At 45.0% G+C, this 24511-nt stretch overlaps 1 protein-coding gene across 3 annotated transcripts; it reads right to left on the bottom strand.

Annotated features, from left to right (window-relative positions):
* Window positions 1-457: 457 nt before the first annotated feature.
* On the bottom strand, window positions 458-24511 carry ACTG2 (actin gamma 2, smooth muscle). Of its 3 annotated transcripts, none has more exons than XM_007120084.2 (9): window positions 24410-24511; window positions 14464-14625; window positions 13946-14074; window positions 8359-8469; window positions 8013-8097; window positions 6017-6178; window positions 5011-5202; window positions 3107-3288; window positions 458-679 (listed from the first exon to the last, which is right to left on the bottom strand). In XM_007120084.2, the coding sequence occupies exons 2-9, from the start codon at window positions 14587-14589 to the stop codon at window positions 536-538; spliced, it is 1131 nt and encodes a 376-aa protein (XP_007120146.1). In that variant the 5' UTR covers window positions 14590-14625; window positions 24410-24511; the 3' UTR covers window positions 458-535. The 3 variants fall into 3 exon arrangements, with proteins under 3 accessions (XP_007120146.1, XP_007120147.1, XP_023989361.1); XM_007120085.4 differs by lacking the exon at window positions 24410-24511 and adding an exon at window positions 24239-24387; XM_024133593.2 differs by lacking the exon at window positions 13946-14074.

The raw sequence follows: 24511 nt of genomic DNA, 5'->3' as shown, positions 1-24511 counted from the left end.
TAAGCCCACTACGACCATCCTTCACCTAAGTTTAAATAACATTGTGTTTGAACCACTCACATGTTACAGCCTATAAGCCCTGCGTTTCCCTTTCTGTTCACAGTCTCTAGTGTATCACCCTTGAGTACAAGGACTTACATCTCTGAAGCCCTTGTTTCTTAACCCTCCTCCCTCCAAGAGTCATCTAGTCCTCATTCTTACTAATGTTCAAGATAAGGGAAGCAAGGTGGTATAGCAGAAGAAGCACTAGGTTTTAGCGTCACATACACTTGGATTTTAACCCTGGCTCTGTGTGATCTTCAGCAAGGTGTTAACTTCTATGAGCCTCAATTTCCTCATCTGTAATAATAGAACCTACCTCTCAGGGTCATTGTGTGGACTAGAAATAGGTGTGAAAAGCCTTTAGCATTGTGTGTGAGAGTCAGCCCAGGAAAATAAAGAGCCCCACACAGAGAAGTAAGGCTTGTAGGTTTTAATGTTTCACGATTGTTAACAGAGCAGTCTCAAGGAGACCCCCAGAGAATCTGTTCTGACTTTAGAAGCACTTCCTGTGGACGATGGAGGGCCCTGCCTCATCATACTCTGGCTTGCTGATCCACATCTGCTGGAAGGTGGAGAGAGAGGCCAGGATGGAGCCTCCGATCCAGACTGAGTACTTCCGCTCTGGGGGAGCAATAATCTGCAAAGAGCAAATGTGGTGAATCATGATCAGTCGCCAAGGAATAGGGAAGGTGGTCCAGGAATCATCTCACCACACTGCCAGACTGCCCTGGAAAAGAACAGCCTCTGTGGTCAGAAAGGAACAGGAGAAACCTTGTGGTAGATTAGACTATTGCTCAGATTGTCACTCTCCCTCCCACCCCATCCCCCTGTCCCTCCATGAGAAGAGTTCAGTGTTCCACCCTGTGACTTTGGGCTGGGCCCTGTATTTGCTTTGGCCAATGGGATGTCAGCAGACTTGACACAGGGGCTAGAAATGTGCTTCAGGCATGCAGGTGGGCACACTCTCTTGTGTCTCTGCCATCTTTGTGAGAAGAATGTCCCTTGAAGAGCTACTGGCCCTTCAGCCTGGGCCCCACAGTGAGAGATGTGCCCCTGACCTGAGTTGGCTGGGCCTGCAGAGCTGTCTAGCCAAGCTTGACCTAGATCAGCTGACTCCCAGCTGACCTGCAGATGCATGAGCAATAAATGCTTATTATTACGTGCCCTGAAATTTCATAGTTGCTGTTACCCAGCAATAGCTAACCAATACAAACATCTGTAAGGGGAGTGCTGTTCTGTTCTTGCCTAGAGTTTGGATGCATGGGCAGCTTGGGCTGGGATTCCTCCATTCCTGAGTCTAAGCCAGTCTACTCAATAGTCTCTTGTATCTGAGAAGTTCTCAAATTCATACATGCCACTGGGATTCCTGAGCTTGGCCTTTAGAAATTGGTTGTCATGTCAGACAACTTTGAACTCCACCTAAAAGTATATCTAAAAGGACCGTGACTCTTCAACTAATTCCTGTTTCTGAAGGGACTAAGAATTCAGTGCTAGAACAAACCAGACATGAAATAGATTTTTTTGTCTCCTAAGAATCTCCCTACATATTTCCTAAATTGCAGAGATCATGGAATAGCTAAATAAGTAGGGTCTTTAGAAGTTATATTATTCAGGCAGGCAAAAGTCACCCCGTTGCTCCTTTGACAGATACGTCAGGGACTGGCACAGCCACTAAGAAGGTAACAGATTTTACTTCTGGGCAGTTCTAGTTGTGAGAAAACTCTGGGTTGTCTTGGGCTGGAGGCCCTAAATCTCAGCTCCATTCCCACCACACTCTCTTCTTCCATATCCTGGAGCTTGCCTCACCTCCCCCAGTCCAAAGTGGCTGGGGTGTTTGTACCTGCACGCATCCCCGGGCATCTTTGCTTACTCACTCTCTTTCCCCTGCCTGCAGTGTGCTTTCCCCTCCTCTGGTCTTATTTAAGCTGTTCTTCCGTTGATCATGCCTACTAATCAGATCTTAAACTCCTGGAAGGCCGGCAATGTTATTAAACTCAGGGCAGTGGCTCATAAATTGGAATATGCATCAAATCATTGGTGTCCATTTATAAGTGTAAGTGATGGGGGCACCCCAGACCTGTTGAACCAGAATCAGGTGTGGTATCCTGACACATGGTCCGAGTAAAAAGCCACTGCCCCAGGCCTGGCACATTGCCTCCCATGTGGCGGACCTCAGTAAGCGTGGCTGCTCCAATTGGCTCTGGGTGAGAAGAGCCCGCCGCTCACCTGTTTTCTGCTGGCCTGCTCTGCTTCCCTGTGCCAAGCACCATCTGCTAGGCAGGGGGAAAGCCTTTGTGAAGATGGTTCTTAGCATACTGACATAGAGAACACACTTCCTCAGATCAGGCCTACTCCCCAGAGACCAACTTTATTGTGAGACTTTGTAACTTTCCCCTATTTGTTATCTCTATTTTACTCCTAACTCTTTCTAATCCTGCTAGTAGCAAAGTTCCTAGAAGCCCTAAAAGTGTCTTTCTGATTGCTTGGGGACCAGAGGCTGGGGAGAAGTGGTAAGACAGGTGGACTCCCGTTCTGATGAGGCCTATGCGGTGAGAAGCATTGTGTGGGAGGGCTGTGACCAAGATGGGACAGCACATCAGAGGCTGTCCAGGAATCAAGGAATGTTCCTGTGAGTTTGAACCAGCAGCCTGTCCTATAGCCAACATTCTCTCTTTGGAACTTTCACCCTCCTCTGGGGTGACGCCCAAGTCCTTTTTAAAGTTTAAAGTTTAAAGATGGTGTGGTGTTGCCTCCTTCTTTTCTTTCCCTCTTTCCCTCCTCATTTCCTCCTCAACCCCCTCAACTTCTCTCCATTCCAAATTTCTTCACCTCCTTCTCATATGGGGTCCATGAAATTGTGTTTGAGAGCCCAGGCTAAATGTGTCTCCCGCTTATGAATGCCCAAAGAACATAATCCCCCAAGATGAGATGTGTCTTGGGCCAGAATGATGGAACACCCAGGAGGCCACCAAGCTGTAAGCCTGGCAGCCTGACTCGGAGCATCTCCCAAGTACACAGGTCTTTGTACAAAGAACAGGATGGAGGGAGCCAGGGCAGGACCCACCTTGATCTTCATGGTACTGGGGGCCAGGGCTGTGATCTCCTTCTGCATTCTGTCGGCAATGCCGGGGTACATGGTTGTACCTCCAGAGAGGACATTGTTGGCGTATAAATCCTTGCGGATGTCAATGTCACACTTCATGATGGAATTGTAGGTTGTTTCATGAATTCCAGCTGACTCCATGCCTAGTAGAGATCACAGTAGCTAGTCAGCCTCCACCACGTCACACCTACAGCTCCTCAGGTGACCCTTCTGTTGATGCAGCTACCCTGGTTCGCCTCAGTCACCTCCCTAATGGATTATAAGATCAGACTCTCTAACTGGTCATCGCCCTGCCTTGAGTTTCCCCCAGTTCTGACTGATCTTTCACACTGTTCCCTGATGAATATTTCTAAAGGAATACTTTCATTGTATCACTTTTTTCACAGCTTTATTGAGATATAATTCATGTACCATAATATTCACCCCTTTAAAGTGTATAGTTCACTAGTTTTTAGTGTATTCACAGAGTTGTGCAACCATCACCACAATCTAATTTTAGAACATGTTTAATACCCCCCAAATAAACTCCATGCCCATTAGCAGACACTCTCCATTTTCCCCTGCACTCCTTCGCCAGCCTTAGGCAACCACTTATCTATTTTCTATCTCTACAGATTTGCCTATTCTGGACATCTCATATAAATGGAACCATTCAATATTTGTTCTTTTGTGTCTGGCTCCTTTCACGTAGCATAATGTTTGCAAGGTTCATCCATGTTATAGTCTGTTATAGCCAAATAATATTCCATTGTATGGATATACCCATCATATCATCTTTGCCTATTGGTTGACATCTAGCTACCTTAGTCTGGCACCAAGATCTTCCACAGTAAAAGTCCCTGCCTGCCATACCGGCTCATACCCACTTAACTGCGGTCCCCCATCTCCAGTCATTTTTTCCATGTGATATAATTCCACACTGTAGATAGAGGAATCTTCCTAAAGTGAAATACTGACTTTGCTACTCTGCTGTCTAAAAACTTCCAGGGGCTCTACATTGCTGATGTGATTAACCCCCATGCTCTTTGTGTGGTCCAGTGGCTCTCTCGTTTCCTCTGTGTGCAAACACACACACACACACACACACACACACACACCTCACCCATCATGTCTCAGATAGAATATGACTTGTCACTCCTCCACACTTTGCACATACCTTTCCATTTGCCTTGCATGACATTCCCTACTCTGCACTCCTTCCATTCCCAGATACCATAAAATGATACTCATTCTTCAAGGTTCTATTCAAATATTCACCTCCTCTGAGAAGCCTTCCCTGATTTCTTAGGCCTATAGCACTTTGTCCAGTTTGCTATTTACCGGTACACTATATGTCAACATTTGCTTACAGGCCTTTCTCTTATACACTTCTCAAGAAAGTAGTTATCCTTGTATTAAATATTATCTTATTTAATCCTTGTGGCAACCCTATCTAGTAGGTACTATCATAATTTTCACTTTATAGATAAGAAAACTGAGGTTTGAAGAAGGTAACATGTCCAAGGTACAGCACTTGAAGGAGCAGAATCAGGATTTAAAACCAGGTCTGACCCCAATCCCACCCTGTTTACTGCTATAGGTTTCAGACCCCATGATTTAAATGTTGAGGGATCCAAGAAATATTTTATGTTTTAATATCATTCTTAGTTTCATGTTTATATTCCCATCCCACTTTTCCTTTATTTTGATTTCCTTACCCTTATATTTACAATTAGATTTTTATCTAGTTGTATTGTTTATGTATTTTTGGTCCTTCCTGGAAAAATATAGGCTAAGTATAAACAGTAAACAGTGTGCGTGACTCCTGGTGTTTCTCTTTCCAGCCCTGCCCTCCTGATTGGCCAGGACTACAGGCCTAGCCTCACCAATGAAGGAGGGCTGGAAGAGGGTCTCGGGGCAGCGGAAGCGCTCATTGCCAATGGTGATGACCTGCCCATCTGGCAGCTCGTAGCTCTTCTCCAGGGAGGAAGAGGAGGCTGCTGTGGCCATCTCATTCTCAAAGTCCAGGGCCACATAGCACAGCTTCTCCTTGATGTCTCGCACGATTTCTCGCTCGGCTAGAAAGAGTAGAAATGACAGAGAGTAGATACTCAGCTGTGTTAGTTTGGTTGTCCCATTTTGATCTCCATGAAAACTTCCTTCTTCCTTCTCTTTTGGGTTCAGTCTCAAGATGAATGTTAATGCTTTCATTCCTCTTTCTAAAGTGAAAGTTCAAAATCTCAATTCCCAAGCAAAACTTTGTATGTGCTTTTCATCTTGCTCTCATCACTCAGCCCTGACAAAGCTGCAGGCCTTCCTGAGGGCCTTTCAGGACACATTTCCCATCTAGATGGAGGCTTATATGCTGGAATTGTACAGAATGTAGCAAGGCTCCTACCTAAAATCTCTTCCTGCCCAGGGGGCCACTTCCCCTTAGAAATTCAGACCTTACTTATTCTATTTGTCCTCAGACAAACCATAAACCCCCTACGTAATGAAATGTGCCACCAGATGCTTACCACCATTCTGCCAAATAAAAACTAGCTCTGATCCTGGTGTGGACATGGACAGAGGTAGCAGGTCCCTGGGGAGGGAAGGAGTGCTGTGAAAGCACACTTAAAAGAGGGCAAAGCCAAGCGCTTCTTAGGATGAGTAGGTCTAAGCCTTGTCTCCCTCCCCAAGGTGTCTTCGTTGGGAACGTTCCTCCTTAAATAAGGCTGCCCTGACTACCTGGTCTGGTCTAGGGGCCCAGCCCCAGCCTAGGGCCTCCCCATTTACCCTAAAAGAGTTTGAGGACACAGGGCCTCTGACTTCTCATTAGTCATGAGAATTTCTGGTCCTAGATCAGATTTGGTTCTGAGCTCAAGTCAAGTCCAGAAAGAGGCTGGGTACCTGTGGTCACAAAGGAATAGCCTCTCTCTGTGAGGATCTTCATGAGGTAGTCTGTGAGGTCGCGGCCAGCCAGATCAAGGCGCATGATGGCATGTGGCAGTGCGTAGCCCTCGTAGATCGGGACATTGTGGGTGACACCATCCCCTGAATCCAGGACAATGCCTAAGGACAGAGAGGATAAGACCTATGAAAACCTTTAGTATTTTCTTTCATCTGTCTCTTTCTGGGACCTGTTACCAAAAGATCTTCAACTACCATATTTTTCTTTAGCAGCTAGAAAATTCACCCATGGTGAGAATTATCAATCATATTTTTTGTGTACATCAAATTTTGTGTATGTCGGTTTGTTTTCCCAAATGAGACTGTAGGCATCTGGAAGGCAAGTAAAATGTCTCCTCTTCTTATATTCCTTGAAACACTTTCACAGAAATGCACACGTCATTTGGCATCTAGGCTGCATGTTCTTTAGTGAGACTGGATAATTTGCATACCCTTCAGGCATCAAACTAACACATATGTAGTGCTAAAAGGACTATAAAAACCAGCTTGAAAAAAAATAACATTCTCTACTGATGAAACTTTTAGTAAACCATGAAAGGAAATAAGTTTTCTCAATGTGATAAGAAATCTCTCCTGATCCAACAGCCACATAATTGATGGGGAAACACTACAATATTCTTACTGTATTATTATTATTTAATATTGTCCTGGATGTTCTAGCCAATGCAGTATGACAGAAAATACAAATAAGAGGTACTATCATCAAAAAGGAACAGAATCATCATTATTTGCAGATAACAAGGTTGTATACTTAGAAGACCTAAGAGAACCAACTGAGAAACGATTAGAGTTAATCAGATGATTCAGTAAGAGCCAGATCCAAAACAAATATCCAGGGATCAGCAGCTTACTCTTTTTTTTTTTTTTTTTTTTGCGGTACGCGGGCCTCTCACTGTCGTGGCCTCTCCCGCTGCGGAGCACAGGCTCCGAACGCGCAGGCTCAGCGGCCATGGCTCACGGGCCCTGCCGCTCCGCGGCATGTGGAATCTTCCCGGACCGGGGCACGAACCCGCGTCCCCTGCATCGGCAGGCGGACTCTCAACCACTGCGCCACCAGGGAAGCCCCAGCAGCTTACTCTTATACAAGGATGTTGGTCACAGCATATTTTATAATAAAAAATAAAAATTGGAGACAACCTAAAGGTCCTGCAATAGAGAAATGGTAAAATCAATCAATCAATCATGGAACCATCACACAATGACTACCGTGTGGCCACTGAACATGACGTTCACAGCATAAAACCAAGCGCAAAGCACAGGATACAGAACTGCATATACCTATATTTCCCCATCACTGTCCTTATCACCTGCAGTGAAATTATCCTTTACTTTCATCTCTCCTCCACTAGACTGTTAGCGCCATAATGGCTGGTGTGTCTTGTTTGACAGTGTGTGCCCATGGCCTGTAGTGTTTGGCACATGGTAGGGAGTAATGGAAAATATTTGAATGAATGAATGAATGGACAAATCAATGAATACATGAATGAATGTTTGAAAGATGTTCATGCAAGCTGTCAAGCCCCTATTAAAAATCACTTTATTTTGAAGTTCCGTCTGTTTCCCTGAGCTCCTTTCTATACCAAGGCCACATCATACTTACACATCCAACATCATAGGTTCTGCCATTGCTGCTTCATGAGCAGAAACATTCTAGCATTGTTGGAAAGGGTGTACAAGCTCCCAGACTAACTACTGTGAGGGAAATGGCCCTTGCAGGTTGTACTAGTCATGGTTTGTTCATGTAAATTCTTTCCAGCTATACTGGGTAGACTCGCATCTGCATTTTACATGGGCTTCCCTTCTGTTATCCCTAACCAAGGTTTTCCTTGGACTTTGACTGTCCCACTGATTCTTCTGAACAGGAATCTCTGCAAGAGCTCAGCTTTCCCTTCCTCCCTCTCAGGTCAGAAAGGGAACGGATTACAGGGCTACTCACCTGTCGTGCGGCCAGAAGCATAGAGGGAGAGCACAGCTTGAATGGCGACGTACATGGCAGGGACATTGAAGGTTTCAAACATGATCTGAAAGAACAATGCAGCATAGAAGACTATCTGGCAGAAATCACAGCACCTCTTGGTCCACAGAATGGTTTATAATTTTATTAAGGGCAGGAACTGTGCTTATCTACCCCACTCCCACCTCCCATAGGTTCTGGCATGGACTACAAACACAGCAATTCTCAAAAAAATTCCGTTGCATTGATTCATGAGTGGGAGAAAGAATCTGGCCAAGCATCCATGTTGTGTTTTTGTGCCAGTGCTCAAGTCTTCCCGGCCTCTTACCTGGGTCATCTTCTCCCTGTTGGCCTTGGGATTTAGGGGGGCCTCCGTGAGTAGGGTGGGGTGCTCCTCAGGTGCTACCCGCAGCTCATTGTAGAAGGAGTGGTGCCAGATCTGGTTGGGACAAAAGTCAGATGAGTCCCGCAGACTGCCAGTGGGCTGGAAACTTCCTATGGACATGCCCACGCTGGGGGAGTATGGCACGATGTTCTCAGAATGGACTGGATCTGGAGAGGAGGTCTGTCAGCCATGGGAATTTCTGATTGCTCTTTAGAGGTTATATTCCTTCTCAACAAGGCCCCAGACAGGACTCAGACCCGGGGTCAATATACTTAGTGTGTTGATTATTTCTGTCTGACCTTGGCTCCTATTTAAACCTCTCCCTTGTCTCCTCTGCTTTGTGCCCTGAGGGACAAGGCCCTCTGCAGCTCTCTGGCTTCTGGCTGAGCTCGGCTGATAGAAGATACCAGCAAGAGGTTGGAGAGCGGTAGAGGGGGGAGAAGGGCAGGGTGATTTCCCGGCAACACTATGGCCTCCCTGAGCACAGCTCCTGTTGCTCAGCCCCTCCTCAGGCTCCAGCTCTCACCGAGCTCTAGTCACGCTCCCCTTGCCCTTCAGCCTTCCAGCTGTAACAGCTTCCCTCTGTTGCTGGTACTTGAGTGCCTCTGCATCCCTTTCTGGTTCCCTAACCCTGCTCACACCTGTGTAAGTAGTCCTTCCTTAAATTTATTTCAGAGCCCCAGCTGAGTGTATACTGTCTCCTGCTGAAGCCTGACAGATATGCATTAACTGTCACTGTCTATTATTGACCAGGCTGTTCTTTAAAGCAGGGTTTCTCAACCTCAGCGCTTTGACATTTTAACGTTCAATAATTCTTCATTGTGGGGGGCTGAAGTGCGTTACGGGATGTTTAGCAGCATCTCCGTGTTCCACCCACTAGATGCCAGTAGCACTTCTCCAGCTCCAGACATTGTCAAATGCCCCTGGGAGACAAAATCTCCCCAGTTGAGAATCACTGCTTTAGAGGAAGTTACTTCTTCCCGCTGTGTACTGTTCCCTCTTTAGTGATCCAGGACAACAAACAGGAGCCTTTATTTCAGAGGAATTTGGCAAAGAGTGGCAGGGACACAGGGCTTTGATTTCCTCAGAGGTGAGGCACAGGGCCCTCTGATTCCATTGTACCCATGTATTTAGGGACCCCTGGCTTTGTGCTAGGATGGTGCTAAATGTGATCTTAGTTTCAAAGTCTGGAGGGGAGAAAGGCAGTCAAAAAAGGCAAAATACAAGACACGTCCATATTTTAATGAAGGAAGAGGCAGGAGAAGTTCGTTTTCTGGGAGATTTGAGTAGGCCCTGAAGGCAAAGGAAGGTCTCCGGACACTGAGGAGGGCATCTGAGGCAGAGCAAATGGTACAAGCAGAGGCCCTGGGCTGTGGAGGTGTCACAGGAGTCATGAAGGAGATGGCAGTTAGGCTTAATAATGTGATGTCAGTATTTCCTCAAATGTGGGCTCCGAATGCTTTGGGATAATTGTTACAGGTGCAGGTTCCTAGGCTGTATCCCAGGCCCTATCAGAATCTTTGGGTGGGAAGGGTAAGCTGGGAAGAAGTAAGAGAGTGGCATGGACATATATATACTCCCAAATGTAAAATAGCTAGCTAGTGGGAAGCAGCCGCATAGCACAGGGAGATCAGCTCAGTGTCTTGCGACCACCTAGAGGGGTGGGATAGGGAGTGTGGGAGGGAGACTCAAAAGGGAGGGGATATGGGGCTATATGTATACTTATTTATAGCTGCTTCAGTTTGGTGTACGGCAGAAACTAACACACCATTGTAAAGCAATTATACTCCAATAAATATGTAAAAAAAAAAGAATCTTTGGGTGTTGGGCACAAGCATCTGCACATCATCTTACTTCATTTTCGGAAGCTTTTATAAAGTACTTTAAAAGTTAAAGATGTTGACAATTTTTAAATTAGGAAAATACTTTTAAGAAGAATAAAAATTTCTCATATTTCCATTACTTAAATTGTATTTTTAAATTTATTACTACTACCATTTATTTACTTCATATGCTTTAATTTATTTATTATTTACTACTCTCACACTTCTATGTTCAATTTATTTATTATTTACTACTCTCACACTTCTATGTTCAATTTTGCTTCCTGTCACTTTTCAGTTAATATAACATAAATAACTTTCTTTTCCATAGTAAACATTTATTTTTAATAAATTGAACTAAAATTTTTTTACTGTTTACACAACATTTAGTCATATACCATCATCATCATATATTTAATCACATTACTATTCATGGTATATTTGATTTTTTTTTTTTTTCCTGATTGTGGGAATTTGTAAGAGTAGCTGACCGTTGAAATTGCACCTCTATTTTTATTTTTATTTATTTATGGCTGTGTTGGGTCTTCGTTTCTGTGCGAGGGCTTTCTCTAGTTGTGGCAAGCGGGGGCCACTCTTCATGGCCGTGTGCAGGCCTCTCACTATCGCGGCCTCTCTAGTTGCGGAGCACAGGCTCCAGACACGCAGGCTCAGTAGTTGTGGCTCACGGGCCAAGTTGCTCCGCGGCATGTGGGATCCTCCCAGACCAGGGCTCGAACCCGTGTCCCCTGCATTAGCAGGCAGATTCTCAACCAGTGCACCACCAGGGAAGCCCAAGGTATCTTTGATTTTTGTTTATAAATAATCTTGTGAAAACTATCTTGGTACATAATACATTTTCTTTTTTTCTATTCAGGATGTTTTCCAAAGAAAAAAAATTCTAAGAATGGAATTACTGAACTAAAGAGTATGGTAACTGGAAAACTTTTTGATTTCTAGCACCCACAAAGAGGCTAATTTTGTCTTTACTTCAGAATAGAAATTGCCTGTTTCACCCTTAAGTGCATTCAGTGTTCTCACTCTTAAAATATGAAATAATTTGATAGATAAAATTAATACCTAGTTGTTTTACTTTGAATTTTTAAATAAGTTTTTAAATAATTTTTCAAATAAGTTTAAACTTCTTCAGATTTTCAACTTTTGATAATTTCTATTTGGCCAGTTATCTGGTCACGTCCCTTGATTATTTGTCTGGTGGAGACTTTGTGTTTTTAATTATCAATTTACATTAGTTGTTTATATTAATACTCTTTTGCACTTGTGAATATTTTTTGCAATTTGTTGTTTGCCTTTTAAATTTGGTTTTGTTTTTCACATACTAGAAGTTATGATTTTTAAGAGGTCACATTTGTCATTCTTTTTCTCTGACTTCTTTCACCAGAAATTTGATAAATACTCACACTTACTATATTGTATTTTTTATCATTTGAATTTTTATATTTAACTTTCATATTCAATTGATATGTGTTTGATGAAATTGTATGAAGTAAGGGCCATAAACAGATTCCCTACCCCCCAAATAATGAATCGGTTGTCACAGAATAATTCATTGAATTATTGAATCCTTCTCTACCCTCTGGTCTTGGAAGTTTCATTTACCATGCATTTCTTTTTTAGCTCTGTATTGGCACCAAATTGTTTTAATTTTTATAACTTTATATTATATTTTACTATTTGGATATAGCAAGTCTCCTCTCATAGTTTTTCTTCTTCATTTTATTCTCATAATTTTTGTCTTATTTATTTTTCCACACTTTATGATTATCTTGCATAATTAAAACTCGTGATATTTTTAGTCAAACTCATAGAAGCAGAGAGTAAAATGGTAGCTACTAGGAGCTGGGGGAAGGGAAAAGAGAGGCTATCTTAGTCAAGGCATACGAAGTGTCAGTTATGCGGGATGAGTAAATTCTGGAGATCTAACATAATATATTAGCATGGTGACTAAAGATAACAATGCTGTCCTGTATACTTGAAATTTTCTAAGAGGGTAAATCCTAAGTGTTCTCACTGCAAGGGAAAAAAAAAAAACCAAACTATGTGAGGTAGTAGATATGTTAATTAGCTTGAATATGGTGACTATTACATAATGTATAAACATATCAAATCATCAAGTTGTATACCTTAAATATATACAATTTTTAAAATTGTGAGATTTTTGTTAGAATGGCAATGAGCCTATAAATTAATTTGAGAAGATTTGATAGCTTTACCCTATTCAGTTTTTCTTTTAAGGCACATAATATATTTTAGGGGTTTCTTTAAAGAGTTCATATTACTACTGTGAATAAAACATTTTGTCTCAAATTAGATATCATTAGAAATATAATAATATGTGCCACGTATTGAGCATTAAGTATGTTCCATGCCTTGGAATTATACTAAATATTTGCCTAGTTCAACCTCCAAAGCAACCTAATGAAGAAAGTATTTTTATTTCCACAAATAAGGAAGCTGAGGCTTAGAGGGAGGGATTTGCTCCTAGATCTCCCTGCCACTGACTCCAGTGTCTGTGCTCTTAAACCATCCCACAGAGTGAAGCAAGAGCTATTGTATTTTTATCTATTTATGTCACATTCAGAGTGACTGAATCTAGGGTTTAGAGAAACTGAATCTAGGGTTTAGAGAAAAGTATATGTGTACTACAGATCTCAAATCAGCTTTCTTTATCCCAGTTGCAGTCTGCTCAATAAGCCCTCTATTACATTTCAAAAGACAGTCACTGCAGAAACAAGAATTCTCAGACAACTGTCAGTGGAATTTATCAAAAGAATATTAGAAATATTGTACAGCAACTATACTTCAATTTAAAAAAAAGAATATTAGAAAGGCTCTATTAGCATTTTGCACGTGATTTTGTGGAACACAAACGACCATTTAAAAATTACCCCCCACGTCTTCTTTTTTTAAAATATTTTATTTTCATTTATCATTTACAGGTGGTTTGTTCCTGATATTAATATTTCCTAGGTATCTAGTGAGAGTTTTATCTTTTTTTGGGGGGAGGCCACGTGGCATGCGGGATCTTAGTTCCCAGACCAGGGATCGAGCTCCCGCCCCCTGCAGCGGAAGCGTGGAGTCCTAACCGCTGGGCTGCCAGGGAAGGCGCCCCCTCAACATCTTCTGACATGAAAAAAGCTTCTAGAAACCGGTAGAGATTCCTATTTAAATTTTTCACTAGAGAAGCATCATACTAATATAACATCAATGCACCTATCTGAGGTCATGACAGGGAAAATAAAGGGGAGAAGCTATTTGCCTTTCTGGAAGCAGCACAGCATTTTAAAGAAGGATAAGCACTGCGCTGGAGTGAAAGCTGGAAAGGATAAAGCTGGGCCTTAGGTGGGACCAGGTCCTCAAATGCCACACAGGGAGTTAGGAACCTGCTGTTGGTTAGTGAAGAGTCTGAGGAGATGAGTGACATGATCCGGTCTGTTTTTAGAAAGACAAGCTTTGCAGAAGTGCAGAGAATGAATTAGGTGAGTGAGGCAGGAGACAAAGAAATCAGTCAGGAAGCCATTGGAATCGTCTAGTGAGAGATGTTGGCAGCTGAGGCTGGGGAATGCCCAGGGGGATGGACAGGAAGGAAAGAAGGATGTGAGAAACATTGCAGAGGAAGAGTTGGCAGGGCAGAGGGTGGGTCTTGATGATGTTAAAATGAGCACACTAAAGGGGGAGTCCACCAATACCTTCTCCATGTCATCCCAGTTGGTGATGATGCCGTGTTCAATGGGGTATTTGAGAGTTAGGATCCCTCGCTTGCTCTGAGCCTCATCCCCCACGTAGCTGTCTTTCTGGCCCATTCCCACCATTACGCCCTGCAATGCAAAAGAGAAGGAAGGAGAACGGAATTGGCCGAGAGCTCCACTTAGAGGGATTCAGGTATTGGAGGGTCTCTGAAGAAGGTTAAAGAGAGGGAAAATGTCCTTCTTCCCCTGGAAACTGGACTGAAGGAGACAGGGTGAGGCAGATACCAATGAATGTGGAGATGGCAGGAGGGAAGGTGGAGTATGTCTTGTGGGCTTTTCTCTCTTCTCTGTCCTAAAACAATGTCATTTTCTGAGAGAACAGGGCCCATCCATACACGTCTTCCTCTTACCTTACCTTACTTTGCACACACGCACACGCGCGTGCAGCTCAGCATAGACTCCACAGTGCAGTGCGTCCTCCTACTAACTCGAAGCCTTGGGTCCAGATGAACACATACCTGGTGGCGAGGGCGACCCACAATGGAAGGAAAGACAGCCCGGGGGGCGTCATCTCCTGCAAAGCCAGCCTTGCACAGGCCAGAGCCATTGTCACACACGAGCGCAGTGGTCTCCTCTTCACACATGGTGAGTGTGGCCGAGTGAACCGGGGGCTAGAGCACCTAGGGAATTGGGGAGAAGAGAGGTAATTGGCCACTTGTCAAAATCATGTTGGAGACAGTCTTCTTGGCTGTCCTGGGGCCTGACCCCATCGGCAACCAGGACCTAGTTCCAGGAGGGACAGGTGTGGACCTGGCCCCTTATACTCTCTGGCATTTGGGCCTCTTCCCTCTACCCTACTGTTTTAGGCTGAATTGTTTACCCCCCAATTTCTACGTTGAAGTCCTAACCCTAGTACCTCAGAGTGTGACTGTATTTGGGGATAAGGCCTTTAAAGGGGTAATTAAAGTAAAATAAGGTCATTAATCCAATATGACTGGTGTCAAATATGCCTAATTCAATAGAACAGGTATCTTTATAAGAGGAAATTGGAACACAGACACACACAGAGGGAAGATCATGTGAAAACACAGCAAGAAGACAATCATCCACAAGCCAAGTTGAGAGGCCTCAGGAGAAACCAGCCCTGCTGATACCTTGACTTCAGGCTTCTAACCTCCAGAACTGTGAAAAAATAAATTTCCCTTGTTTAAGCCAGTCTGTGGTACTTTATTATGGCAGCCCTAGAAAACAAATCCACCTGCCTCTCGAAGACCTGAAATGACTACAAAGCATTAATCCAATGGAAAGAATCTCTAAAGACTTGAAGTTTAGAAAAGGAATTGAAAAAATTTGCAGTAAACATGATTAAGGGTTATTATTTGCTATATAAAAGAACTACAAATCAATAAGAAAGAAGTAAATAGCCCAAAAGAAAAAAATAAAAAGACTATGAATAGATAATTGACAGAAAACGAAATGCAAATACCCAACAATTACATGAAAAGATGTTCCGCCTCACTAGCTATCAGGAAATGCAAATGAAGTAAGACCATTTTCACCCATCGTATTGTTAAGATTCAAAGTTTTATTATAGGTGTTGGCAAAGTTGTGGGAACACTGGCACTCTTTAATCAGAGAAACACACCAACACAATCTGGTACTACCCAAAAGTCCCTTGTGGGATACTGTACTGAGGTTAAGAGAAGGGCCAGGCAGATCGACGTGGGCTAATGTGGATAGATTTCTAAACCATTCTGCTGAGTGAACAAAGCAAGTTGCAGAATAGAATGTCCAGCATAAAACCATTTATGAGTTCTTTTTAGAGCACAAAACAATATTGTGCATTTTCCATAATTTTCTTTTTGTGTGGATGTGAACACATAGCAAAAAGTTCTGGGAAAAAAAATCTAAGACTGATCATAGTGGTTGCCTGGAAGTGGGAAGGGGACTGAGAGGAGAAGTGCCGTAACGTTTTAATTTTTAACAAGGAGACCCTATCCATGTAGAGTTTATAATTAAAATCAATCATACATATCATTAAGGAAAAAAAGATGCAGGTGAAAATGTACAATCCTAAGGGTAGGAGCCCCTTGAGGAGGACAGGGCAGCCTGAGAGGAGAGAGGAAAGTGAGAGAATTCGTGATGGGACTCACTGTCCCTGTTGCTTCAGATGGAGAAAAACAGAGAAGTCCTTCCTCCAATGCTGATATCTGAATTGGGACGACTGCAAAATGACGAGGGAATGAATTTTTCTAACGTCTGTTGCAGGTTTTCTTTCTTTGGGTGAGGGGCAGTGTAAAAAGACCACACCCGACAAATTCTTGGCACTTGGTGAAGAAAGAGAAGCAATGGCAGCTCAGGAGATGGTGTGTGGATTGCCTTCCAGACTGAGAAGCCCCCCAGTGGGGCAGAGTGGAAGCGGGGAGGGTCCCAGCTCCGGGGGAGGTGGGAGTCCAGAGAAGAGAGGCACGAGGCATGGAGAGAGAAGGTGGCTGCAGAGGACAGCCCACCGAGCTTCATTCGGAATGTGCGGCAGGAGGGGAAGAAGAGAGCTGCCCTAGACACCTGGGACGCTGGTCCTCCAACACCCTTATGTGGAAGGAGGACAGCAAAGACCATGACCAAAGCAAAGAGGAGACAGAGTCACAGGCCTGGAAATGGGAGGTCAGAAAGGCTACCTAGAGACCGAGCAGAAGCTTATTCACACAGTTTGCAGGCTAAAAGGAAGCCCTTGCCTGTTATGGTCAAAGCAGGGTGCACACTAGGGGAGAGGCCCACTGTGACTTCTTGAATCCAGCTCTGCTTGGCCTTGCTGACCCTCATGATCACCCATGGTCACAGTGATCAAGTTCCAGTTCTCGCACTTGGCCTACAAGGCCCAACAGGGTCTGGCCCCTGCCTGTGTCTCCAGGCTCATCTCCCCCCCCGGCCCCCCTTGGCCTTCGCACTCTGGCTATGTGGAGTTCCTGTCCATTCTCCGAATGTGTCATCTTGTCTCCCTTCTGGCCCTTTAGACACAGGGTCTGGAACACCCTTCCCCCAACCTATTTGCTACTGACTCCCATCACCTGCCAGGCCTCTGCATCAACACTGCATTTTCAGTCTCTCTGGCCCACCGGTCTCAGTTAGTGGCCCTTCTTCTTTGCCCCACAGCACCTTGAACTTGTCCCAGCAATGATCAACTCTGCACATCTGGGCTCATCTGTAGCTCTGTAAAGGCAGGCGCTGGGCCTGTCCTGTTCTCCAGAGACTCTTCAGTAAGCCTAGCACAATGTCTGGCACAGGGTGGGCTCTTAAACCTTTTTTTATCCGGATGAACGAGTGAATTAATCAATGGATGTCAAGGAGAAGGATTTTCAGAATAACAAAGGTAGAACAAACACTGGTGCGAGGACACTGGTCTGAGACAGGTGGAGATTGAAGGAAAGTACCTAGTTGTTCAAAACAATGTTGTCTCTGGTCTGAACAGTTTCTGGATTGCAGGGAAGATTCCCTAACCTTCTGCCATGTTAGACCCATGGAGAAATGGAGAGCTGTCAGGAGATGGAGATGGCAAATGTTGTTCCAATATTCAAAAAGGGAAAGAAGGCAGATATCTAAAACCTCAGATAATCTTGATATGCAAATTAGGCAGGTTTCTAGAAGGTGTTATTAAAGAAAGCACTATTAAAGAAGCAGTGGGCTTCCCTGGTGGCGCAGAGGTTAAGAATCTGCCTGGGGCTTCCCTGGTGGCGCAGTGGTTGAGAGTCCGCCTGCCAATGCAGGGGACACGGGTTCGTGCCCTGGTCCGGGAGGATCCCATATGCTGCAGAGCGGCTGGGCCCGTGAGCCATGGCCAATGGGCCTGCGCGTCCGGAGCCTGTGCTCCGCAATGGGAGAGAGGCCACAACAGTGAGAGGCCCGCGTACCGAAAAAAAAAAAAAAGAATCTGCCTGCCCAGAAATAGAGACACAGATGTAGAGAACAAACATGTGGACACCAAGGGGGGAAAGTGGAGGGGCGGTGGTGGTGGTGGTGTGATGAATTGGGCGATTGGGATTGACATGTATACAATGATGTGTATAAAATTGATGACAAATAAGAACATGCTGTATAAAAAAATAAATAAAATAAAATTCAAAAATTCAAAAAAAAGTAAGCTTCTTCCAAGCAATTCAGAGGGAAATAGAATATAAAATTTTAGAATTTTAAAACACTTTTTCCCCCTTCTGTTGTTTTCAAAGGCTTTGGGGGTGGTGGTGGGGAGGTGGTGGTAGTGGGATATTGGAGTTAGAATAGCCATAACATAAAAACAGTGAATTTTACTAAGGAAAATGAATCCCAGGAATTCTGTTCAAATAGGATAGATTCTTTTGTTGTGCTAGAGGTGTCCTGTGTTGAAGATAGTAGGCTATATGGGAGTATTTGTCTAGAAAAGAAAAAAAATTAAGTGGTATTTTATTGATGACAATAAAGTTGGAATATGATAATAAAAAAAAAAAGAAGAATCCACCTGCCAATGCAGGGGACACAGGTTCGATCCCTGGTCCGGGAAGATCCCACATGTTGTGGAGCAACTAAGCCCATGCGCCACAACTACTGAGCCTGCGCTCTAGAGCCCGCGAGCCACAACCACTGAGCCCACTCGCCACAACTACTGAAGCCCGTGCGACTAGAGCCCGTGCGACTAGAGCCCGTGCTCCGCAACAAGAGAAGCCATCACAATGAGAAGTCCGCACACTGCAACGATGACCCAATGCAGCCAAAACTAAATAAAATAAAAATAAATAAATTTTTTAAAAAAAGAAGCAGTGATTTCTTGTAATTGATTAGGGTTTACCAAGAACAAATGTTGGCAGACTAACAGCCTCCCTTTTTCCACAGGACCCCCTGGCTGGAAATGCAGGAGAGGGCGGGAGACATTGAGCTTAACTTGATCTTGGCATCTGACAAATTCTCCCGTGATATCCCTATTGATAAAGCCATGTGGGCTGAACAATAAATCAGTTAGACATATTTACAGCTGCCTGAGTTATTGTCACTGAAAGGTGTTAACTGATAGTTCACTGTCAACCTGGAGGCAATGATATGCCTCAGAGCTCCACTCTCGATCCTTTCTCATGTGACATGTTTATAAATGAGTTGGATGAAAATATAGAGTACATGCTGATCAAATGTCCAGATAAAACACACATGTTGGCTGGAAGAATCGAAATCCAAAAGATCTCAAAAAGCAGAGAAAATGAACTGAATCCACTAAGATTAAGTTTAATAGGATAAATATGAGGTTGCGGATGTGAGTCTAAATAACCAAACTGTGAAAGCTCTTGTTCAGCCTCTGTGAGCAGGACCTGGGGTCTTGTCGACAGTCTGCAGTGTGCTGGAGCCATGATGAAAGCTAACCCCACCTTCGGCCAGAGCGCTGTGTCCGGTTCTTAGGGCCACCCTTGCCAGCAGAACTGTGGGAAGGTGGGCCCCCGTTCACGGCTGACATGGCAAATTGTACTACTTTTCTAAAGGGGAATTCAAAAATACTTATCAAAAGCCTTAAAAGTGTACATATCTTTTAACTCCACAAAGACACTTCTAGGAATTTATCCTTGGGAAACACTCATGGGTGAGTGCAAAGATTTGGCCAACTTTAATGCAAAAAAAAGTTATTGAATAATAAATAAAATGGTTCTAAACTAGGTGCCAGAAACCTCCCTACAACAGAGAGAGCAGAATATTTAATGTCCTGGAAAAAGTGTAAGCTGCTTTGTTAGGTGAAACACAATATGTTCTGTGGTTCCATTTTTGGTAAAAATGTATTTTTAATTTTTAAAAATTGGGAGCCTTTCACATACATTATCTATTTAATCCTCACAAAAGCCCTGAGGGAAGATATTTTTAGTTCCATTTTACAGATAAGGAAACCAAGTCTCAGAGAAGTGAAAGGACTTAGCTCTCGGGCTCCTCACTAGGAGAGGCAGGGCTGGCCTCAGCCCAGGACAGGCTTCAAAGCCTGGGCTTGCACCTTCCCCACCACCTCAGTGAAACCCTCACAACTTCTCCATGTTTGGTGTTTTTGCTTCTGCCTCTCTGTCTCTCTAAGCACTGTTGGCAGCAAAAGCCCTAAAACAAAAGGGCCTGTGTTCTTTTCTCTCTCTGAGCCTCTGAGCCCCTCCTATGCCATGCCTAGGTCTAGATTTATGTTTACAGCCCCTGCATCGGTGTTTAGCACATAGTAGGTGCTCAGTATATGTTGGATGGCAATCCCACCACTTTCCTGGCCTTCCCCTGACAGTCTGCTCTGCCCCTGCCCCTGCAAGCTGAGCTCGAGTCCCCACAGGCCAGTCTCAGGGCTGCTCAGTCATGTGGGCCTGATTTAGAACCACACAGGGACAGTCTTCACAAGCTGGTCACAAAGAGTTGGGTTTCCTTGTTCTAGCAGGTGGTCCACCTTGAGGAGAAAACAACCTCGAAAGCTAGAAGGTGGCCAAGAGGCAAAGCTGCACCTCTGTGACCGTCTCCCTCTGGGGTCCCCTCTCTCTTGTGACTTACAGTTCAAGCCTGTCTGGCTTTTCAGTGAACCCTTTTGTCTCCCCTTGAAGTTCCCCACCCATAGTAAGAAGGAACGTTGGACTTTGTTTCCCAGCAGCTGAGACAGCTGGCCTGGAGTGGAGCTTGGCGTGGCCCGTGCTGTGCTGCCTGGGGAGAAGGCTTGGACCCTGGAGCCAGGCTCTCCTGGAATGTCTCTGCCAGGGGAAATTCTAAACTTCACTCAGCCACTTGCTGGTAATTTGTGGCTAGACTCGAGCGTGTCAACTGAACCAGAGCCAACGTCACTGTGGTTTCCTGGGTCACAACCACTTTGCACTCGCAGAAAGCCGAGTGCACTGTTCTGGCTCTTTCAGCACGTACTACATCTGGGCTTCATTGAGGATTTCACAGAGTTAGAAACACAGCTCCCCGCTCCTCTCTGAAAAGTGGCCAAAATCCAAAGACATAATGAGCACAAAGAATTTGCTCACCCACGCATATGCCCCTGGCCACCCCCAAGCAAACATGAGGACAAGATGAGAGCCCCCTACCCTCACTCTGAAGGAGAAGGGTTTGGCTTCAGAGTTCTCTCCTGCCCTTCCTTCTTTGCTCTCCTCCCTCTGGGCACCCCTTCCCATGGCCAAGTCCCACGGCTTCCTCTTTGGCCTCCAGTTTCCTCAAATGTAAAATGGAAATGGTGACATCTATCTCCCAGGATAATGGATCAAATGAAATAATGGAAATGAAGTGCTTTATAAATTGGAAATCAATTTAAATCAGGGTCAGCAAACTAACGCCTGTTTTTGTAAGGCCCGCGAACTAAGAATGGTTTTGACTTTTTTTTTTTTTTTTTTTTTTTTGTGGTATGCGGGCCTCCCTCTGCTGCGGCCTCTCCCGTTGCGGAGCACAGGCTCCGGAGCGCAGGCTCCGGAGCGCAGGCCCAGCGGCCATGGCTCCCGGGCCCAGCCGCTCCGCGGCATGTGGGATCCTCCCAGACCGGGGCGCGAACCCGGTTCCCCTGCATCGGCAGGCGGACGCGCAACCACTGCGCCACCAGGGAAGCCCGACATTTTTTAATGGTTGCAAAAAAGCCAAAGAATAAGATTCTATGACCCAAGAAAATTATATGAAAATCAAATAATAAATAAAGTTCTATTGGAACGCAGCCACACTCATTCACTACATACTGTCCATGGCTGCTCCGGTACAATGGCAGAGTTGAGTAGCTGTGACAGAGACCTTTAGACTCACAAAGTCTAAAATATTTACTATCTTGCCCTCTACAGAAAAAGTTTGCCAGCCCCTTCTGTAAAGGGCTGCAAAAATAATAATTCTTATTATCTCTCTTACTCTTCTCCATTAGAGCGTGCTCCCCAGATGAAGCCTGCCATACTGGAAGGAGATGAATTGATCCACTTCACCAATCAATGATTATTGAAGGGAAGGTTAAATTTATGCCAGTTCCCAAAGCCGTTTTCATTTTAGGGGAAAGTTTGAGTCCTAAATGGAGGGCCTCTCAGATAGTGAGATTTCAAATACTAGTTGGGGAAACATCTTGGAGTGAGGGCTTCAAATGACAAGTAAGCAGCTGCTTATTATAATCTGCAAACACATATATCCACACAATGACTTCACAAGAAACGCTCCTACGGTGGAAAATTCTAGCAGCATCTCTTGTTAACTTCGGGGTATCTCGACTTGGTTAATATACACTAATTAAATTTAAAATGGCTTCTGGCTAGCAATATTTCTGATCCTCAGGAATCTGCCATTTGGGCCTGCTTTTCTGGCTTTTACCTCGGCCACTCACTCTCTGCCCCTGCTCAGCTCTAGTCCCAACCCCTCTCCTGAGCTCCAGAGCCCATGGGGCATCTACACCCCATGCCCTGGCACCTCAACTCCACCTCTGAGACTGCTGTCCTCATCACCATCCTTTGACTGGAATGGCCCCTCAGAGATTTGCACCACCCACCCAGGATGGAACCCAAGCCCAACACCCTGACTGCTTCCTCCTCCCTTCCAACCAATCCCCAGGCCCTCTTATTTCTGCCTCCATGCAGCTCCAGCCACCAACTTGGGACCACTGCATACTGTTGTAGCACTCTTGCCCTGTTCAGTCCACTCCCCTCACAGCTGCCTGGGCAGTCCCTTCAGAGGGCAGACCTCTTGCTATCATCCTTCTGTGGTGCCCCATTGCCCAATCCCTAGTAATCTGCCCCTGCCTGCCCCTCTGACCTTAGCTTTCCCTGCTTCCTGCCTTGAAATCTATATTCAGTGGAGTTGAGCTCCTTAAACAGTCCCAAAGACCATGCGCCCTCTGTCCTGGGACTACCCCTGCTTCAGGACCCAGCTCAGGTACCCCTTCCTCCAGGAAGCCTTCCCTGATAACTTCTGGGCTGGGTGAGGTGCTCCTCCTGTGCTTTACCCCTTTCATATATTTATCTTCTCCATGGTTCTCATCTGTCTCTCCCAGTGATTGCAGAAGCCCCTACACTGTCCCTAAGGAGCAGAGGCAGTGCCTGGTACATAACAAGTGCTCAATAAATGTTGCCAGAATGAACAAAGGGAAGGAAGAAAGAAATCTAGCTTCAAGGTCCTGTTGTCATTCTGCCCATCTTGGTTTCCCAGGCATAACATGTAGAATCTCTGCTCATTAGAGTTTCTCTAGTGCCCATGCATCTCTGTCACAGGAATCTCTGTCTTGCTGCAGCCCAAGGGCTAACCTCAAGCTCTAAACCCATTCAAATAATAAAAGCAAGTGCTATAGCCTCCCTATGCAAAGTGTGGTCCCAGACCAGCAGCCTCAGCATCACCTGGAAGTTTATTAGGCATGGAAATTATCAGGCCCCACTCCAGTCTACTGAGTCAAAATCTGGGGTGGGGGGCGACCAAACAATCTGTGTTTTAACAAGTTGTCCAGGTGATTTTTAAAGTTTGAGCACTCAGGGCCAGGACCTGACAGTGTTGACCTGAGCACTTTATACATATATTACCTCATTTAATCCTCACAACAGCACTGCCAGATAGGTATTATTACAATTACTCCCATTTTACAGGTGAGGAAATTGAGGTCACTTAGTAACTTTGGTAGCTGGGGAGTCTGCCTCCAAGGCCTGCATCACTACCCCAGCCAGCCTCAGCTGTAAAGAGATGTTAGCAGACTCTGTTCACAAAAGCAGACACAGCCCCTTGGTCTATTTTCCTCTTAATTATTTGTGCCTGTGTGTGTGTCGTTGGGGGAAGATGATGGCATTGGTGGGTGGTTTCACAGCCAGGTGTGGGTCTTTTGTACAAGTTGCTTAACTTCTCTAAGGTCTCAGTGTCCTCATCAGAGAACGAATTAGATGGTTTCACTTCCTTCCAGCCCTAAAACCTCATGATGCCCCAGGACATTTACCCCACTCCACTCCACTTTTTGCATCCTCCAATGACCCTGGAGGCTTCAAGGGTGAGAAAACTCTTAGCCAAGTATGAATCAGAGAGACCCGCGGGGGTCTGAAGAAAATACTCACCCATCCCCAGCAGACACAAACACAGGGGCCATAATTGGTTTGGATTTAAATGCCCCGAGAAGAAGTCCTTTCTCTGAAAAGTGTCTGTTCCCCTAAAACAGCCTCCCAGACATTCTGAGCCACGACAAAGCACACCTCATGGGTGTAATTCTGCGCTGGCTCTGATGAGCAGTGAGAGCAGAGACTGCAGGTGACACATCCCACCCACCACCCAGTTAGGAGGGCAGGGAGTCCCGTTCCAGGCTGTTCCTGCCCCAGGATGCCCCATGGCCAGAAATACCTTTTCCTGGCAGGCAGCAGTGTGCTTGTAGGCAAAGTTGCACACCGAGGGTCTTGACGTGTGACCTGGGCCAGCGTCGCAGAAGCCAGACCAATCTGGAGGCGCCTCCTGCACCCAGGGGTCCAGGCAGCCCCAGAAAGACAGAGACGGCAGAAGCTGTACAGTACTCACCGAGTGTATGAGAGGTCCTTCTCCCAGTGACTGAGGGCTGGTGTGTCTTTGGCATAAATACCAGAGCAATATAAAACCCCAGAGGCGGATCTTCTTTAAGCA

Source organism: Physeter macrocephalus, chromosome 12 (assembly GCF_002837175.3).
Source record: "Physeter macrocephalus isolate SW-GA chromosome 12, ASM283717v5, whole genome shotgun sequence".
In the NCBI taxonomy this organism is placed as follows: domain Eukaryota; kingdom Metazoa; phylum Chordata; class Mammalia; order Artiodactyla; family Physeteridae; genus Physeter; species Physeter macrocephalus.
This window is presented reverse-complemented; position numbering and strand designations above follow the sequence as displayed.

Coding starts and splice junctions, on each gene's coding strand:
- ACTG2 (XM_007120084.2), bottom strand. CDS start 14,589: ATGTGTGAAGAGGAGACCACTGCGCTCGTGTGTGACAATGGCTCTGGC. Junction 6,179..8,012: donor TGCTTCTGGCCGCACGACAG/GTGAGTAGCCCT, acceptor CTCTGTCCTTAG/GCATTGTCCTGGATTCAGGG. Junction 3,289..5,010: donor CTTCCAGCCCTCCTTCATTG/GTGAGGCTAGGC, acceptor GATCTCTACTAG/GCATGGAGTCAGCTGGAATT.